The sequence below is a fragment of the Tamandua tetradactyla genome, chromosome 3 (assembly GCF_023851605.1).
Source record: "Tamandua tetradactyla isolate mTamTet1 chromosome 3, mTamTet1.pri, whole genome shotgun sequence".
NCBI classification, from domain to species: domain Eukaryota; kingdom Metazoa; phylum Chordata; class Mammalia; order Pilosa; family Myrmecophagidae; genus Tamandua; species Tamandua tetradactyla.
In genome coordinates this window covers 103,701,326-103,721,389 of record NC_135329.1, presented here as the reverse complement: position 1 = coordinate 103,721,389, position 20,064 = coordinate 103,701,326, and the positions used below count along the sequence as shown (strand labels likewise).

Below are 20,064 nucleotides of genomic sequence, written 5' to 3'. Positions count from 1 at the left end.
GATTGTTCTGTAAACCCACAACTTTTAAAAAGACAAAAAAAACCACTAGATTTTTATTTCATTGATTCTTCTCTATTGTTTATACGTTTTCTATGTCATGATTTCTGCTCAAATCTATTATTTATTTCCTTCTGCTTACTTTGGGTTCAATTTTCTGTTCTTTTAATTATATATATATGTGTATATATATATATATATTTTGGGGGGGTGGTGGCGCGTGGTCTGGGAATTGAACCCCAGTCTCCCACGTGGAAGGCGAGCATTCTGACCACTGACTTATTCGTGCACCCTCTTTTAATTATATTTTAAGGAGGATGCTTAGATCATTGATGTTTTCTGGCCCAGCATGTGGTCTATCCTGATGAATGCTTCATGTGTATTTGAAAAGAACACGTGTCCTGCTCCTGTAGGATAGAGTTCCATAAATGTCAATTAAGTCAAATTGATTGATAGTGCTGTCAAAGCCTTCTGTCTGCTTGTTGATTTTTTCTGTTTACTTGCTCTGTCAATTATTGTGTAATACAATCTTTATCTGCAATTTTGGATTTGTCTGTCCTTTTCAGTTCTAACATGGAATACCTCTGTATTTTCATACATGTACAGGTATAGCAGCAGCATAAATTCACAAATTGGGATGGCTTCTTCAAAGTAAGGATACATTTGTACTTTTCAGGGAAATTGCCAAATTGTTCTTTATAGGGATTGGACTATTTTGCACTGACAGCAGAATTATATGTGAGCCTTATAGCCTTTTAGTAGTTAGATAAGAAATGACATCTCAGTGTAGGTTTGGTTTTCATTTCTTTTATGAGTGTGTTTGAGTATCTTACATATGTTAACCTTCACTTTAATTTATTTTTCCTTTCTTTTTTTTATTACAAGTTGTAGCTTTACAGAAAAACACACATGTATAAACACAGAGTTCCTGTATACCACTTTATTATTAACACCTTGCATTAGTGTGGCACATTTGTTACAATTGATAAAAGAATAGTATGATAATTGTACTATTAACTATGGTTCATGGTTTACATTAGAGTTCACTGTTTTATGTCCACATTTTTTTTTTTTACATGGGCAGGCACCAGGAATCGAACCTGGGTCCTCGGGCATGGCAGGCAAGCATTCTTACCTGCTGAGCCACCGTGGCCTGCCCTCCATGTTTGTTTTGATTTTTATTCTAGTAACATATATACAACCTAAAATGTCCCTTTAGCCAAATTCAAATATAAAATCCAGTACTGTTGATTATTTTCTCACTGTTGTGTTACCATCATCACCATCCACATATTTATTTTTAAAGTTCCAGGTGAAAAATATTTAAGGAAAAAGAAGGCCTCTTTTTCTATTGTTCTTTTTTTTTTTAGTGTATTGTAGTAACAAATATACAAACATATAATTTCTCATTGTAGCCACTTGCAAGTGTGCAGTTCAGTGGTCGTAATTACATTCACAGTATTGGGCTACCATCATCACAATCCATTACCAAGACTTTTCCTTCATCCCAAACAGAAACTCTGCACCCACTATGCATTAACTCTCCATTCCCCCTTTCCTCCCACTCCTGGTAACCTGTCATCTATTTTCTGTGTTTATGAATAGCATATTCTAGTTATTCCATATATGTGAAATCATGCAATATCAGTCCTTTTATGTCTGGCTCATTTCACTCAACATGGTATATGCTATGAGGTTCATCCACGTTGTAGTATGTGTCATAACTTCATCCCTTCTTATGGTTGAATAGCATTCCATTGTGGAATATTATTTGGTTTATCCATTCATCTGTAGATGGACATTTGTTTCCACCTTTTTTGTTGTTATACCTTTTGGGAATAAGCCTGCTGTGAACATTGGTGCATGAATATCTCACTCTGCTTTCATTTCTTTTGGATATATACCTAGAAGTGCGGTTGCTGGATGATACAGTAATTCTGCTTTTCACTTTTCGAGGAACCCTTAAACTGTTTTCCACAGTGGCTATACTATTTTACATTCTAACCAACAATGTATATATCTGTGTCCTTGCCAACACTTGTTATTTTTCATTTGTTAAAAAAATTTTAATAGTAGACATTCTTTTGGGTGTGAAGTAGAGTCTCATTGTGGTTTTGATTTGCATTTCCCTAATGACTAGTGATGTTGAGTATCTTTTCATGTGCTTATTAGGCATTTACGTATATTCTTTGGAGAAATGTATTCAGGTTCTCTGCCACTGTTTTTAACGGACTGTTTGTCTTTCTGTTGTTGAGTTGTATATATTTTAAATTGTCTTTTGCCCCTGTTCTATTAGCTTGTTGTACTTTTTCATAAAGCATCTAGGAGCTCTTTACATATTAAGGAGATGAACCTTTATGATAATGTTTTTCCTAGTTTGTCTTTGAATATTACTTTTCCCCTTCATATGTCTCATTTAGTCAAATGTATCAATCTTTTATTATTTTGATGTGGTTAGAAAAAGCCTTTACCACTACATGGACATAAAGGAACACGCCAGCATGGAATAATTTATGTACCATTAACCTTTAATATATATTCATCCTTGGCTTTTGAGTTAGTGGCCATTTTTCTTAAACTTTTTTGACTTGATCTTCCATCCATTCAGTGAAGATTCAACTGTGAGAACTTTATAGGAATCCAGTGCTGGTAACAGTGGAAACTGAGTACTAAACCAGGAAGTGATTGTGCTGGTTTGAAAGGATTATATAACCTAGAAAAGTCATGTTTTAATCCTGATCCATCATGCGGAGGCAGCTGTTTCTCTTTAATTCCTATTCAGTACCATAGGTGGGAAAATTGATTAGGTTATCTCCACGGAGATACAACACACCCAATTGTGGGTATTAACCTTTGATTAGAGGGAGATGTGACTCCACCCATTCCAGGTGGGTTTTGATTACTTTACTGGAATCATTTAAAAGAGGAAACATTTTGGAGAAAGCTAGAGAGCCATGAGAGCCTACGCAGCCAGACCTTTGGAGATGAAGAAGGAAAACACCGCTGGGGGAGCTTCATGAAACAAGAAGCCTGGAGAGAAAGTTAGCAGACGTCACCAGGTTTGCCACATGCCTTTCCAGTTGAGAGAGAAACCCTGAACTTCATTGGCCTTCTTGACCAAGGTATCTTTCCCTGATACCTTAGATTGGACATTTTTATAGCCCTTGCTTTAATTTGGACATTTTTGCAGACTTTGAACTGTAAACTAGCAACTTAATAAATTCTCCCTTTTAAAAGCCACTCTGTTTCTGGTACATCTCATTCTGGCAGCTGGCAAACTAGAACAGTGGCCATTCCTGTTTTCATGGAGCCTTTCCCGGGCAAGTCATTTAGCCTCTCTGCGTCTGTCTCTGCATCTGCTTCTGGATCTGACGCCGACTTGTCTTGATGGTGAGAATAAAGTGAGATGGCAGGTGTGGCCACGCTTTGAAAGATGTTTAAGTGGGGTGGGTTGCATTTTTTCATCATCAGCTGTGTGTGGTCTGGCTCCCTGCCTCTTGGGGAGAAGTCCTCTCAGAAACTCCTTTTTATTAAACTTAGAGTCCAGGTGGTCTTGAGCAGGCTGATGACTGACATTGCTGTGACATTTATGCTAACAATAAACAGTGGTGGCTGTGTGGAGGCAGGCAGGTGGGGACAGGCAGATGGGCTGGCTAGGTGAGTGGGGGGTGAATCACAGAGCCCTCTGGGATGATGAAGAGTGGCTTTGGGAGAGGGACTCTGGCAACTCAGCATCTCCCCAGGTCCTCTGTGGATTCTTCAGCAGAGTTTGTTTTTTTTTTTTTTAGAGGCAGATCAGCTCAGCCAGAATGAACAAAGCCCTGTAGCTCCAGGGGAGGCCACCATCTCTTTTGTACCAGGTGGGATGGCAGTTGTGACTAGAGAGTGAATCCTGGGAGTAAAAGACGGTTGGGAGAAATAATCCGTGATAGGAAGAATTTGGGTTTTGCATCTTGGCTTTTCTACCTCTTAATTCATTAAAGTTTTTTTTTTATTAGAGAAATTATAGGTTTACAGAAAAATCAGGCAGAAAATACAGCGTTCCCAGTTTCCCCCATCATGTACTTTGTATTAGTGTGATATTTGTTATGATTAATGAAAGAATATTATAATTGTACTGTTACCTATATCGCATAGTTTATCTAGGGTTCACTACGTTGTATGGTCCTATGGTTTTTTTGTTTTTAATTTTTATTATAGTAAAAATGTTGGTTAATGGATCTTGGTGCTGGTAGCCCAATATTGAGAATGTGATTAACTCCACTGAAGCAGGGGAAACTTTAGGTTGTATGTATGTTGCTTGGCTTCACCGCTTTTTCAGATACTTGCTCAGCACTTACACTGTGCTGGGCACTGCTTAGGTGCTTTGCAGCATCCTCATGAGGTGCCGTGTCAGCACTCAGTAGAGAAGCAGCACCACGACAGGTGGGACAGAAGGGGTCTGTTATAGGGAATCCGCCTTGCAAAGGGGTAGGATTCAGTTAAGGAGTCCACGTGGGGTGGTTGCCTGAGTCTGGCACTGGGCTGTAAGTCATGGGGCTGGCAGTCAGGACGGAAAGCTGGATGTGAAGTTGAGCAGGGCAGAGGCACTCCGTAACCTGTGAGGGTGTAGCTCATGTCTGACTCCCTGCCTCAGCCCTGATGACTGGGTGACCTGCGGAAGCAGCTGGTGCCTTTGCCACAAAGGCTCAGGACTCAGAGAAGAGGAAAGAAGGGAGCCAGTGGACACTCGGCTGCCACCTACCTCCCCACCCCCATAGATTAGCAAAACATGCCTGAGCTGCAGCAGCCCCTGGCTCTGCACCCACCTCCGGGGAATGAAGGCTGCCCCCTCGCTGCTTCCTTCCAAAGGGTACACCAATCTCCCCGGTGACTAACTGTTTCTGAGTTTGCCAGGGCTGTTGTGACACCGGCCCGCTGGCTTAAGCCACAGGAATATGTCATCTCACAGTTTTGGAGAATAGAGGCTGAAACCAAGGTGTCAGCAGGGCCGTGCTGCCTCTGAAGCCCATGGCATTCTCAGGGTCGCTGGCTGGCAATGGGTAACTCACCCTCTGCCTCTGTTATAAGGTGCACACTTTCTCTCCCTCTCTCTCTCTCTCCCTCTGAGTGTCTCTCTGTCTTCACATTCATTGGTTGTGTCTCTGTCCAGATTTCCTCCTTATAAGGACTCTCGTCGTATCGGCCCACTCTAGTCCAGTTTGGCCGCATCCTAATGAGTAACATCTTCCCAGATCCTGCTCACAAATGAGTTCACATTCATGGGTCTGGGGCTGGAGCTTGAACTTGACCATGTCTCTTTTTGGGAGAAATGATTCAACCCGTAACACCATCTTTAACTCAGAACATAGGAAGGGACTTTGGGGAACCATATTCTTGCTGAGCTATTTTTTTTTTCTCCATTTTTAAGATGGGGGAATAGAAGGAGAGAGAAAGAGGGGTTCTGTGACGTGCTCAGAGACACCCAGCTGAGAAGTGGGGTCCCGTCTTTTGTGCGGTTAGCCACCACACGGCGCTTCTACTGGGTTATATCAGTAGCACACCCTCCCTTACCTCTGGGAGTTGGACCTTAGGACCATCAGATCCACGGGGAGCATCTCTGATATCAGGCTTTGAAGAATGGTTGCCAGCACCTCTTCCCCCTTGATAAGCTAGCTACCATGGGTCCCCAGTCTTGAGTTAAGTCATACTGTCTCTTGAATTTCTTTATATTTCATCGTACATACTTTTTAAAATTTATTTTTTATTTGTTGGGTTTTTTGCACATACTTCTTTCTAGGTAGTAAGTGCCCCAAGTTTCTTTTACAGGAATGCTTACTGTCCTTCATCCAGGACTCACCATTAGCATCTCATGAGGCTGTTGATGGAGTAAGTTGGTGTGTGGATGGTGTGTTTTAGTCTGTGAACAACAGTCACCTTTTGTTGCACACTATCTCCTTGCCAGGTGTGTCGAGTACCACACTCCTGTTTAGGGAAGAGGGAACTGAGGTTGGAGAGATAGAGCGTGTTTGTGCAGGGAGTGGTGGAGTCTAGATTTGTCTAGATTTGAACTTGGTCTCACTGCACTGCACTGCTCCTCCATCAGCCCAGCCCTCTGAAGCCGTGGGCACCCTAGATCAGTGCACCCACAGGAGAGGAACCTCAAACCCACAGCGGCTCTTCTCAAGATGCATCTGGGAGTGGGGCCACCCCAGCCTCACTCCCTGGGACTGAGAAAGGCTGCACACAGACTTGGTCCATTTCTGGAAATTTAGGAAGGATGTGTTCGCAGATGGAAAGATTGAATGGAGCCAGAAAGGCTGCAGGTGTGGAGAGAGCAAAGCAGGAATTCAGTCCCAGATTTGGAGGCCTCAGTTACTTAATTGGCAGCCTTGGTTCCCTGATCCTCTGCTCTCTCTCTGGGTCCTGTCAGCATGGGGACCATGTGGCTATGTGATTCCTTGATCACGTTCCCATCATTTCTGTGAGTGGCATCCCCCTGTAATGAGGCGGTGAGCCTCTGCAGAGGGAGCTTTGCTTTAGTGGTTTCTGCCTCCCCTGGGGCCCTTCTTGTGTCATCTCGCATGCAGCGGGGAACTAGGCTCTGCCAAGAGGCTGTGTTTGGCACAATGCTTGCCAATAGAATCTAAGGATGTGAAACTTTAGAGAAGTCACTATTTAAATTTTTTTTTAATTGGAAATAATTTTAGATTTACAAAAGGATTGCAGAAATAGTACAAAGAATTCCTGAATTGGATTTCACCAGTTTTTCTTCCAGCGTCCTTTTACCTTCCCAGGATCTGGTCTAGGGTACCACATTGTATTTTTGTCTTAGTCTTCCATCTGGGACTGTTTCTCGGTCACTCCTTGTCTTTTCGTGACCTTGATGCGAGAGAAGAATAGTGGGCAGGTATTTTCTAGACTGTCCCTCAGTCTGGGTCCATCTGGGGTTTTCTTCATGATTGAACTGAGGTCATGGGTTCTAGGGTGGAATACCACAGAGGTGGGCTGTCCATTCTGGTCACAATGTATCAGATGGCGCGTGCTGCCAGCATAGCTTAGTAATGGTGACATGAGGTTGAAGGGGTGGTCCAGTTGCTGGTTGCTGGGTTTCTCCACTGTGACGTTCCTGTTTTCCTCCTCCATGCTCTGCTTGTTCAGTGTGAGCCACAAAGTCCAGCCGGCATGCAAGGGGAATGGATTTCAGGCTCCGCTTCTTGGAGGAAGTGGGAAAGAATTGGTGGACCTCTGTTAAAACTACCACAGAAACTAATCAGCCTTTGGAAGGAGATACCGAGAGGCTATGCAGATTTCCTGTTTCCAGGAAGATGCATTTGCAAATGACTTTTTTCAGTTTTGAACCCAGGAAACAGGTTGTCTCCCCTTTCCCAGTTTTCCATCACTAGGTTGGTGAGTTTAATAAAATGCATAAGGAATTCTGTTTCTTTGCTTCTGTATGATGGTTTGTCAGATTTCTGCTGGCAGTTGCATTTTAATATCAGGGAATCTGGAGGCTGTGTCTCATGGAAGTGGGGCAGGTAGGAGCTCAAAGCTGAAGAGTTGCTGCTTCCTCAGATATTTAGGGCTTTGTGCCCTAATGTCAGGAGATGATAGTGTTTGCTTTTGCATAAATGACTCATTCATTTGCTTGCAAAGGTCAGGTTACAACTTACTGGGAATGTTAAGAGAATGTCAGTAGCAGACTATAAGTATTTTTAGATATTCTTTTCCCCACCTTGAAAGCTATATTTGAACTCCTGATTGTCTTGTGTGAATTTGAGGGAAAAATATGGTTATAAGTAGCTCTGGTCCTGGCCCTGTGGTAAATTCAGTTGGCCCTGTATTGAAGGGTTCTCCGGCCAGTGGTGTAGTTCTGTGTTCCATAATTCTCATTCAGCTTCTTTGTGAAACCTCTACACAGGAGACCCTTTGCTCTTAGCTTTCTGATCAATGCTGTTATGGATCGATGATTGCCAATCATTTAAGCAAAATAGTGGGAAGGTGAATCTCTTACAGGAAAAGAAATATATATGGGATTCCAAGTAAATATAAATCTACATGACCTATTTTTCATCATATTTTCTAATCTTCAGTAGCACAGGTAACTCAGAGTTGGAGAATTATACACTTCCACTTGGTGGCAGCGTACCTGACTGATTAATTGTATTTGGAACAAAGCTGGTCTTTTAGGAAAGTGGCCTGCCAGTATCTGTTCTAGCAGGAGGTGACTTGTTGAAATCTGTATCTTTCTCTTCCAGGATGATTTCCTGTTCAGTGTCTCCATTTTAAGTGGTATCCTTTGCAGCGTCCTGGCCGTGTTGAAGTTTATGCTGGGAAAGGTTCTGACCAGCAGAGCACTCATAACAGATGGTGAGTAAGACCAGCATGGCTAACCTCTGGGGGCTGAATTTGCAGTGAGAGAAGATGTTTTCTGAGTCACTTACATTTGTTTGTCATCCAGGAGAGCTCCTCATTTTGGAATCCATGCCTTACCACCTCCCTCTCCCAAGTTTATTTAACGAGTCTCAGGATTCCCACATCAGGGCAGATGTCTTGCACATCAGGATTTTCATAAACACTTCATGAATCAGCTCCAACCTTACCTCCTCAGAGGGAGGCCAGGGCTTCTTCACTCTTAATCATGAAGCACAAAGGGCTTCCTGGAGCCTTGGATTGTATGTGCATGGTTCCAAGTGCAAAGTAAGTGTCTTCTCTGGATTCTATAAACGTTTCCCTTATAAATTCTCCATGCTTATTTTCCCCTCCAGCCAAGGAGACGCTCACTTGGGAGATTAAACTGCAATTACCAGAGCACCTTAGCTGGAAAATGATCTGTGAGTTCTCTGCTCCAAGTCCCAACCTGCCAGAGAAGCCTCTTTGCATCCTTTGGGTCAGGAGGAACTTTCCATGTTGGACATTTGGGACGAGAGCAAGAAAGCTGTTGGAAAAGTAGGAAAAGCATTTTGGGTTCCAAACTATGCAGTGACATAGAGACAAGAAATTTGACAAATAGGACCACCTGGCTGCCTTGCTTTCTTCACTCTTGGGCATGTAAAGTTTCCGGGAGGTCAGGAGTAAAGGGTGAGCCCCTGTACACTAGGGTGGGACATCGAAGGCTAACAGCTGAAGGTGGGCTGGTGGAGGTATCTGCACACAAAAAAAGAGCAGGAAAGAAGCATGCCCCTCTTCCCCCAGATTTCATATGTAAAGTACGTGAATGTAGCCACAAATGGGTGGCTGCTGTCAGGCAGCGAATGGGGAAGATGGCGGTGCAGGGGGCTCTTCCTTCCCAAGTACTGGAGCACGGTGACTCAGTGTGGGCTCCTCTGCTGAGTTTGGACCCTGGGCTTTTCCACAGGGGGCAGGTGGGCAGGAAGTCAGATGTTTCCACCATGGGAATGACCTCAGGTCTAAGAATCCACAGAGTGGGCAAAACTGGGGGCAGATATGCTGACAGGTTGGAGGCATGGGGCGGAAGGGTCTGCAGACCCCCTAATGAGTGGACTGGTTATCCATGCCCGGAAGCCAGCAGTCCCAGTGGCCACCATCCTCTTCCCACTCCCCACTGCTGAGCAGCTGCACTGTCTCTCAGGACGACAAGAGAAGGGTCCCCCCACCGGGTTCTAATTCTCATTTGCCCTGGGAGCTGCATCCCCTGGCTGTGTGTATGCAGGCTGGAGTCCCTTTGAACATGGAGGAGGAAGTTGGGGGTTCCATAATTTGGCATCTTAACTGCAAAACTGGGCGGTCCCAGATGCAGGTCCCAGATGGACTGGCAGCTTCAGAATTGCTTGGGGTGTTAGTTAAAAACCGAGACTCCCGGTCCTCGTCATGGAAGCCTCTGGCTCCTGGGGTTTGAAATGGGCCCAGGAACTGATCTTTTAAACCAGCACCCTACTGCAGCCATGTACCCCAAGGCTTGGCCTTGATTGTGCTAGGTGATGCTGCTCCATGCCCAGCCCCAAGGACTACGAGATGGGGTCATAGCCATGGTTTCCAGGTCTCCTGCCTGCTGTATCCACATGCAAGGCCAGGAATCCTCCTCAAGCAAGCAGGATGCCTTTTTTCAGGGTGGGCATGGCCCTTCCAGGGGCCTTTGCCCATAGGAAACTAAACCTTTTTAAATATTGGAAGCACCTAGTAGGTGCTTGCCCATGCTACCTAAGATTGGCTGCTGGGATTGAGCCCCATCTTCCCTGCTGTGCTTTTAGCAGCATTAAGGTATGGCTCTGTATTCCAGGCAGCCCAGTTCCTGGCCTTTTTCAGTCTTCTGCATGAACTCAGAGATTGTCTTCCTCACTCAGGCTGGGTGCAGATCAGGCTTCTGCTCATGTCATGGCCTGGGTTTGAAGTTGTTGGAGCATGACATTTCGAGAGCAGCTTTTCAAGAGCATGGTTTTATGGACTTCTTTTGTGGCTGGCACTGGGACAAGTGCCATGTTTGCTGGGGAAACTAGCTGCTTGTACATCTGCTATGGCATCTGCCATGTTGCAGTGAGAGTTGCTGCCCTGGGATCTCCAAAAGTGTAGTTGCGACTGAATTAATCCCTCTAGTAGCACTTTCTACCAGAGCCTGCCCTACTGAACTTGTGCTCAGTCCTTGAGAGTGATACATGCGCGACCAAGGTTGCAGCCTGTCTAAGCGTTCTGGGGTCTCTGTCACCCACCGAGACGTCATGGAATTACAGGGTAGTTTGCATCAGGTTGACCCTCATGTATTGTTCAGCAAAATCCTGGCAGAATAGGGTGCCCTTGTCTATCTTGGGCAAACCAGAATTTGGGGGAAAGGGGTCAATTTGCTGTGAGTTTTGTGATCTGGTATTTTTCTTTTACATTTCCTTTTGAAATAATTTCAAACTCATGAAACAGTTGCAAAAAGAATGCAAACCCCAAACAGAGAACTCCATCATGCCCCCAGCCCTCCAGATACCCAGATCTACCAATCTTAACTTTTTGCCATCTTTGCTGTTTGCTTCCCTCTCTTCCTCTTCCTCTTTCTCTTTTCCTTCTTTCTTTCTCTTTATCTGTCTATCTAGCTATCTATCTATTTTCATCCATCCATTCATCCATTTTCTGAACTTTTGGGAGCAGGCCGTGCACATTATACTTCTTGAACATACTAACTCCATATACACTACCTATGAACAAGGATATTCACTTATGGAATCACCTTAACCTAATCCTAGCCCTAACTTTAACTCTGACCCTTAACACTTAACAAATTCAAGAAATTTTACATGGCTAGAAAGCTTACATTCTATATTCCAATTTTTGTCTCAATAAAGTCCATTTAAACCTTTTTCTCCTCATTTCTTAAGTCCCACCCAGTATCATGGAGTACATTTGTGATCTGTTGTTTTTTATTGTTTATTATTTTATTTATTTGTTTGTTTGTTTTTGCATGGGCTGGCACCAGGAATCGAACCCGGGTCTCTGGCATGGCAGACGAGAATTCTGCCACTGAGCCAACATCGCACTGCCCTGGTGTTTTTTAATCTGAAGAAGCAAATGCCTTCTTTGGCTGCAGGGTCCTTCTTTTCTTAGGGATAAATAGCACCAGGGAATGTTTGTGCTGAGAGCTGAGGGATGAGTGCCTTAATTAGGTGCTTCGGTTTGGATTTTCTAGCCATCCTCAGGGTCCTTTACTTTGGTCTGAGGGGCATAGCCCAGCACCTTGCCCTTTAGGGAGGGACAGAGCAGAGACCTGGACCTTGGCTTTTCTCAGTATGGATGTGCCTCCTTCTCCCCCAAGTCTCTTTACCTGGAACACAACAGAAAGGAAAGATGTGCTTGGGGGAGGCTCCACTGGGCAGAACAGCTTTCTGGGTTCCCAGGGGTGAGTACTCAGCAGGGGCTCCTCTCCCAGTTCTCAGGCAGACTCAGTTCACAGAGTTCTCTGGCCTGCAGGGGCTTTGAATTTTTATCCATTCAGTTGATGATGGTGGTGATGCTCTCCAGAAGCCTGAGTGTGGACCTGGCAGGCAGGAAGCCCCATCCTCATCCCCCAGGACTGTGGGCCTTGACAGGCTTCTTCTCAGAATGATGGGCCTTTGCCTTGGCCAGTGGTTTTCCCCTAATGCTGCGAATATTCCAGGTACTAAGTTTCTATTTAGGTTTCGCCTCTCCTGCCATTTTATGTATGTAGTGTAGAGAGGAGAACCCAGTGAGAAGTTTTTTCTTCATGAAATTACTTCTTACTTTATGATTTGCATGCAGAAGACAATACATACGTTTAAGCAATATCTCCATCACATTCTTGAGCTGGGGAAGACTCATAAAGAGAGAGTGGATGGCTTAAGTGAAAATGTCTTAACAGGCAAAACTGGGTAAGAGTGTTCCTTTAGACAGAGAGAGTGAGAGAAAGCTTGGGGTGTCTGAGGAGCTGAGGCCAGGCCTGAGAAGGGGATAGGACAGATCATGTCAGTTTTGAGGTCAAGGTCAGAATTTTAGAGATTTTGCTAAAAATAATGGACAGTCATTTACACAGATGGACTAACCTGAAACATCATCAGATTGATGTTTTCTGAAGAGACCTCTGGTCCCCAGTGGTGGAGAATAGAGGGGAGGGAATGAGTCAAGACCTGAAGCAGGGAGAGGTCTCTGGGAGCTGAGGTTGGTTGCGGATGGGTTGGAGGGAAGTGGTAGGATTTGAGGAAATGTTGGTGATATTTATAAGCCTGGCCAGGGGGGTTAAAGGGGAGGGGGAGAGCTGTTCCAAGGAGCACAACTGGAGTACCCCCCACTCTCCCACAAGCCTTGGGGTTGACACACTTGGCAATCCCTGCTTGGTGGGAGTGTCATCAAAGCCGGTGGCAGTAATTACAGCCTCCTGCTAATTGGATCACCTAAGATCTGGGCCTGCGCATTCACTGATTAGTAGAATTAGGGAGCAATCTGTGATAATGTCCTCTCTATTCTTCCCTCAAGAGGGGTGGGATGAGGGTCCGGGAGCTATGGCTTCCTCAGGATTGGGGTCCTCGGAGGAGGTGGCTCCAGGGAGTGGTCACTCTGCAGCACCTCCCCCCAGGGCAGGCAGCTGAGCTGAGGGTTTTTCATCCCAGAAGGAAGCAAGTGCAGCAAAAGGCAGGGAGGGAACGACCGATGGACAGACTGTGGGTGGTTGGTTCTCAAGGTAGAGCTGTACGTGAACCAACCGGCTCAGGCTGAGTGAGTTGCTGGGGCAGGTCCTTCCATCAGGGAAGCACATCCAGAGGGAAAAGGGACACGGGTGTGGCTAACGGAGATGTGGGCCAATTGTAGCACAGTAAAACTGGTCTAATTTGATTTGCTTGGTTTGAGTATTTAGTCAACATAAGTTTATGGCTGTTGGGACTAGGCTGAAGCTTGCCTTGGGTTATTTAAGGTAAATGTAATTTTGTACAGAAAATTAATACTACAAATCAGAGGAAGGATATGAATGGGTGCCAGGGGGAAAAGTTCCAAATGATGGTTCTCCCTGGCTGCTAGTCCAGCCTCTGCAACCCACCAGGGCTAGTCCACGAGCTTCTGAAATGAGGGATCTGGGCTGGCTCTTCCTCTAATGCCCAACTCTAAAACATACCAGGATTCCGTGATGACTTTCAAGCACATAAAAACTTTTTTAATTAGAATTTTCTGGAGAAAATTACTGTGCATAATTATACATACTCTGATCTAGTCATTAAAGCAAGCCTGGGAGAGCTTCTTGCAGAGATTGCCTGAGTCATTACTTTGTACCATTGTATGTCCTTGGGTCGCTGTCAACATTTATTCTGTAGAACAGCTCTGTGGCTGTAACCGAGAGGCCAGGGAGCTTGTGGACCTGCGGAGTGGCTGGAAGGGTCCTGCGTGCTGCCGGTGGGTGGGTAGGGCTTGTGACCTCAGGCTCCTGTGGAACGGCAGTGGCTGGGAAGTCTCTGGCAGGGTGGACATGGGACTGCTCCCCAGGCCAGTGTGCTGGTTCTAACCTTCTGCCCAGTCTGGAGAGGTGAAGCCGCAGGGAGTCAGGTTCTACCATTATAGAGCAGGCCAAGCAGGTCAGAGACACCCCTCCCTCACCAACACCCATCAGCTGTGAATTATCAGGGAGCAGGCTTGGGGAAGGAAGGGGTATCCAGCCTGCTCTTTGGACTCCGATGTCAGAAGTGAGGCTGGGTTGGCTGAGCTGTCCTTGGCGCTGGTAAAGGGGCGACTTGGTGGAACAGAGTGGACATCTAGTGGCTGTCTGGGGGAACCTCCTACTGTCTGCATCATTTCTGAGCTTCTCTGGGCTGGTTGTAGCTTTGCACAACCACAGCTGTGGAGAGGGGGAGCGGAGGGTCCTACCTGGGTGGGTGGGTATCTCCTCCTTGGCCCTGCCCTTCCTTTAGCTACTCCCCAAAACCTCCCCCAACTTTGACAGGTAAACTCTAGCCCAAGGTGATGGGACAGAGTGGGGCCTCTGTGGGAGCCTCCTCTGAGAAAAGATGTGAGCTACGAAGACTTTTGGAGGGGGTCAAGGGGTCTGCTCTGATTCTACCTGATAAAAGAACAGTTAGATTCGAGGGACTGTGGCAGGCCAAGAGAGCACATGCCAGCCTCTCATAAGGAGAGAAGGAAAATGTGCCGCTGATGTATCGGAAGACAGAAGGAAACTTCTCAGAGTGGGTCCTTAGAACCCACCCCCGCTTTGGGAGGAGGCAGACCTGAGGGGGTGATATGTAGAGATCAGAATCTAGGCCTGGGGGTGAGAGGGCAGACGCTGCAATGTGCTGTGCAGGCAAAAGGCTGGAAAGTGGCAGCAGAGAAAGGTCTGGAACACAGGGACAAAAGAGTGTGATTGGGCAGCTGTACTTTCCAAATATGTAAGAATTTGGTAGTTCTGACTACTTGGTTCATGAGGCAGGGGGAGCAGAGACTAAAAGGATGCTGGGGCCCGTTCTGCACTGTCCAGAGGCTAGTGAGCCTGAAGAAGCCAGAGACTCAAGTCACCCTGAGAAGGGGGAGCCAGGAGGCAGTGGGGCTCCTGACGGCCTGTGTGAGAGGCAGGCGGCTTGGCGTTCCGTCTCAGGGCTGAGAGCTAAAGTCCACCTGACCCTCCCCAAGGACAGCTCACCTTCAATGCTGGGGAGGAGAAACCGTAAGCGCAGCTCAGAGCATACCCCATGCCTTTCCTTCCTCATTCTACGAATCCATTCATTTGTCTAGCAGTCATTTGAGCCCCCGGTAAGTGCCAGGCCCTGATCCAGGACGTGGGATGCAACAGTGAAAGAGACTAGCCCCTGTACGTGGTCGTGAAGAACACACACAGAGAGAGATTGGAGGTAGAAAGAAAGATAGTACAACTATCATGCTAGGTAGGGAGGCAGTGGTGAGGATGATGGGGTGGGGAAAGAGGTCTTGCTTTACGGGCTCTGAGGGGCTGAGATTGCAGAATGGGGAAGGAGGGGCAGAGCTGAGTGCTCAGTTCAGGCAGATGGGCAGAAGTTCAAAGGCCCTGAGGCCAGGGCAGGGCTGGCTGGTGCAGGCGGCCAGTGTGGCTGGAGCATGTGAGCCAGGAGCAGCAAGTCTCAGCCATGGACAGTTGGGACAGTCTTCAGACTCTGGTTATGGGCAGCTATTCTGTTGGGCTTGTTTCTTTGTCTGTTAGGAGGGGTCGGATGGGAGTTGAGAGGAGGGTGGTGGGCCAGGAACCTGGGAAGAGGCCGCTGCAGGGATGCCGGCTTAAGTCAGGGCGGGAGCAGTGGGGGGGTGGGGGTGACAGGAAGAATGATGGGGTGTTGGGGGTGACAGCTGGCAAGAATTACTAGATGGATTGCATTTTGGGCGCAAAAGAAGTCAGGAAAGGGCTCCTCACTTTTTGATGGGCAGATCTTTTTTTTCTCTGCAGAAAGATTTGCAGAGAAAGGGGCCAGAGGGTGAGGCGTTTGGTGCTCAGGAATCGAGATTTCTGTTTGGAACACGTTGTGTCTGAAGTGCTCATATGAAACTGCAGCTGAAGGGAAAGGTCAGGAGAAAATATAGGAACTTGGAAGACGTGGGCTTATGGGGTTGGAGGTGGGAACCTGGGAAGCTGATCTAGCAAAGGAGATGGGGAATGATGAGCTAGAAAGGAAGGAGTGAAGCTAGCTGATGACAGTGTCCTGGGAGCTCCAGGGAAAGTTCCCGGAAGGAGGGAGTAAAATGAGGACCAGTTAATAACCAGTTTCTGGCAACATGGAACCACATGGCCCCAGTGAGGTCTGCTGGAAGAGGGGGCGTGGCTGGAATGGGTTAGCGAGCAAATGGAAGAGCGAGGCAGAGTCAGCTTGGGCTGATGTCACTTTGGGGAGGAAGGACTGAGTGTGTGTGTGGGGAATGCCTGGAGGGCGGGGTGTGGCCCTGTCCCAGTGGGAGCGAGCCAGGAGAAGAGGAGAACAATGGCAGGGACAGAGTCCTCGGAGTTGACCTGGGATGAAGAGCTGACCCTTGCATGGGAACAGGGACACCTGGCCAAGGAGCTGCAGCGGAGCAGCAGTTACTGGTGGGTGGTGGGTTTGGGGCTGGGAGCATGAGAAAGTTCTTGTCCAAACTTGTTTTTTTTTGAGAAGTACAGGGCAGAGTCAGGAGATGAGAACTGAAGTCTGGGGAGGAAACGTTGGAAGCTTGCGGGGATAGAAGATGCTATGATGCCCCAGGCAAGGGTGGGTTCACAGGCCCGTCGCTGAGACCTCTTTGTCAGCCCCACTTTCCTTCCTCCTGTTCCCTTTGGGGGGGCACCCATCCCTGCCCCCAGACCCACCCCCATTCCTCCCTCTGTGTCCAGCCCTGGACGAACGCATTGATCTCCGTTTTCCTGCTTGTACCTGGGGTAAGGGCCTTGTGAATTCAGCCAAAGTGTGGCTCTGTTATGCAGGTGGGGCTCTCTCAAGACTGTGCTCAAGCCTGGTTTGGAGGTGTCTGGCCCTGCGCAGGCCTCAGGGGACTCCAGGGCAGCGTCAGGCGAGGAGCCGTGGTCACTTGTTCTACAGGGAGACCCCAGAGCCACCCCGCGCCCCTCCCTTCCCATGGGGTGTTGAAAACTCACAGATGAAAATGCCAACGTGCTCCCTAAGTTGTGGGGGCCGAATGCGATGGCACGTGAGACTGCGGGTGGTCATCTGCAGCTTATCGGTCCATTTCTGTTTTTACTGCCCTTTCTGCAGTCACGCGGCTAGTTTTAGACTTGGTGTTTCTCTTCTTGGTAGAGACAGGGAGAAAATTAATAGATTACATAGTAGAGAGAATGGAGGGTGCCCGCCCTGCCACTCTCCCCCTGCACAGCTGCAGTCCAGGCATTTCACCCCACTTTGTAAGCATCGTCTTGAGTAAGATGGGCTGATAACCTAGCTTTGTGGGACCGAGCTGGCTTTCAGGTGATACCATGTCCAAGTGCTGAGTCAGCAGGTATTTGAATGTCGGGTCTGTGCCAGGGACTGTCCCGGGCACTGCGGGTTCAGCAGGAAGCAGAGCCCCACTGCCCACGAGGCTTCCACTCCACTGGGCGTGGGGGGAAGACCGACAGTGCCCACACACGTGCTGTGCCACACGAGTGCCTGGAAGAAAAATAGAATGTGGGAGGGTAGCGGTCCCTGCGGGCACCGAGGAGGGGCCCCTGGGCATCCTGGAGAGGGCTCTCTGGCCCCCGCTGCGGAATGCAGAGGCATGCCTGGCCATGGCGGCAGATTCCTGGGCTGCAGCCCCTCTCTCTGCTTCCCTTGCAGGCTTTAACTCCCTGGTGGGGGGCGTGATGGGCTTCTCCATCCTGCTGAGTGCAGAGGTGTTCAAGCACGACGCCGCGGTCTGGTACCTGGACGGCAGCATCGGGGTGCTCATCGGCCTCACCATATTTGCCTACGGGGTCAAGTGAGTCCCTGCTCTCCTCTTGGCTTCCTGGCCGGCTGCTTTCCACCCCATCCGCTTCCCCAGCCAGGAGATGACGGTGCAGGATCCTCGTGGCCAGCACAGACATGAGTGAGGCAGGGACCTTGGAGGCCACGAGAGGACTCCTGTGCTTTGGCTGCTGTCTTTACACCCACTCAGCGCTCCTCCCTTTAGCCCCTTGTGACCGGAAGGTTTGTGCTCCCTCCTGTCTCCCTAGCGGCGGGCACAGGGATGCACCAGGCCCAGCATCTCTGTGTCACCTCCTCAGGCTCTGGGGAGTGGGGCAGGGGAGGCAATGGTACCCCTCGGCCACGGGCCGGGCCCTCAGCCTTGTCAGCACAGGTGGGGTGCACCAAGAAGAAACTGCAGGCATGTTTGTCCATCTGAGAGAAAGCCCACTCCAGGCATGGGGTCCTGGTCCACTCTCCATCCTCCCACTGATGGCCAAGTCTGTATCCACCATGCCAGCCGGGGCCTGCCTTTGAGAGGACCATTTGGGAAAGGCACTGTGTTTTTAAATTGTGAAAAGCTTCCCGTCTCCCAGCCAGGGTGCATGTGTCAAAAAGACAAACAGTAGCGAGTGTTGGTGAGGATGTGGAGAAACTGGCACCCTTAACCATGGCTGGTGGGAGTGTAAAAATGGTGAAGCCACTTTGGAAGTGAGTTGGGTGATTTCCGAAAAAGTTAAGCATCGAGTTACCGTATAACCCAGTAATTGCACTCGTAGGTCTATACCCAAGAGAAGTGAAAACACACGTCCACGCTATAACTTGCACAGCAGTGTTCAAAACAACTCAAATGTCCATCACTGGAGGGATAAATAAAATATGGCATAAACACACAAACACACACAATCACAATGGAGCATTATCAGCCATAAAAAGGAATGAAGTAAGGATACATACTACAAGGTAGATGAAAACATTATGCTAAGTGAAAGAAGCCAGTCACAAGAGGCCATCTATTGTATGATTCTGTTTCTATGAGATGCGCAGGACAGGCCAATCCACAGAGACAGAAAGTAGATCAGTGGTGGCAGGGGGCTGGGGGCAGTGACTGCTCACGGGTACAAGTTCTCATTTGGGATGATGAAAATATTCTGAAATTAGATAGTGGTGACCCTGTGAAGCTACTACCAGCCGCAGAACTGCATGCTTCCAAAGGGTGAGTTTTATGGTTTGACAAAAGAAAAAAAGCATCCTGTCTGCTTTTGCAGGAGCTCCAGCCCGAGGGCTGCTCAGGGTGTGGTGCCCGGCTGACCCGGCCTCTCCCCTTCTCCACAGGCTCCTCATTGACATGGTGCCCAGGGTGAGGCAGACACGTCATTACGAAATGTTTGAGTGAAGGTGGGCTCGGGGCCAGAGCTGACCACTCCCTGTCACCAACCGCGAAGACCGTCGGGACAGCAGGCGCCTTTGGCACGGGCAGATGGTGCCAACCTTAACGGAACATCCCGTTTCTTTCTCAGAAGCTTTTTTGCGTAAGGTTTGTCATCACGGGAAGGACGTCTGCCCAGCAGGCCCATCGGCACTGCCCTCCCCTCCCCGACGCCTGCCCCCCTCCCCCCCATGACAGGTCCTGGAGGGAGGGGCAGTTCCCCATCGCCAGCTGCTACAGGCATTTTCTCTTTCTTGGAGTAAAATGGTCCTCCCGGGTGGGATAAGATCTCTGCTGGCCAGAATGTTCTTCCGTGGTGCTCGGAGCCTGAAATTGGAAAGCCGCAGGCCTGACCCAAGTCCCTCAGACTCTGTGTGGCCCCAGACGCTGCCTCCTTCTGACGTCTCATCTGGCGGACTCCAAGGGAGGATCCTCTCCTCTTGCCCCTTCCCGTCCTTCTGAGAACCTTCATCGTCACTTCCTTGTTTCTATCAGTGTGTTTCATTCGTTTCATACTGTTTTACTAATCCTAAATCTAAACAGATTGGTTCAAAGGAGACCATTCTATTTTTAAAGTACTTAGTGATAAATGTATGAGCTTTGCATGGATGAACTAAGCACATGACCCATCCTTGTACATGCAGACACTGAGCGTAAATGTAAAAAACAGGACCCATTTTTGAGACATGTGAAAGTAGTTTATTTGTAATAAATATATAGTCTCTCTATATGCATATATCTATATGCTGTGTTCAGTGGTAAAGGCACATCATTACAATTGGTTAGAGACGGCTGACCCCGTGTAAGGAGTGAGATGTTTTCAACGTATGTATTCGTTAGGTGCAGGTTCCG

General features: G+C 47.8%; 1 protein-coding gene across 1 annotated transcript in view; it reads left to right on the top strand.

Annotated features, from left to right (window-relative positions):
* TMEM163 (transmembrane protein 163) overlaps positions 1-19,940 on the top strand; it is a 314,773-nt gene extending 294,833 nt beyond the window's left edge. The window contains exons 6-8 of the mRNA XM_077153621.1: positions 8,235-8,346; positions 17,676-17,817; positions 19,119-19,940. Of these exons, the coding sequence (XP_077009736.1) occupies positions 8,235-8,346; positions 17,676-17,817; positions 19,119-19,179 (315 nt within the window). The 3' untranslated portion in view covers positions 19,180-19,940. The remainder of the gene's footprint in view (positions 1-8,234; positions 8,347-17,675; positions 17,818-19,118) is intronic.
* The last annotated feature ends 124 nt before the right edge of the window (positions 19,941-20,064 follow it).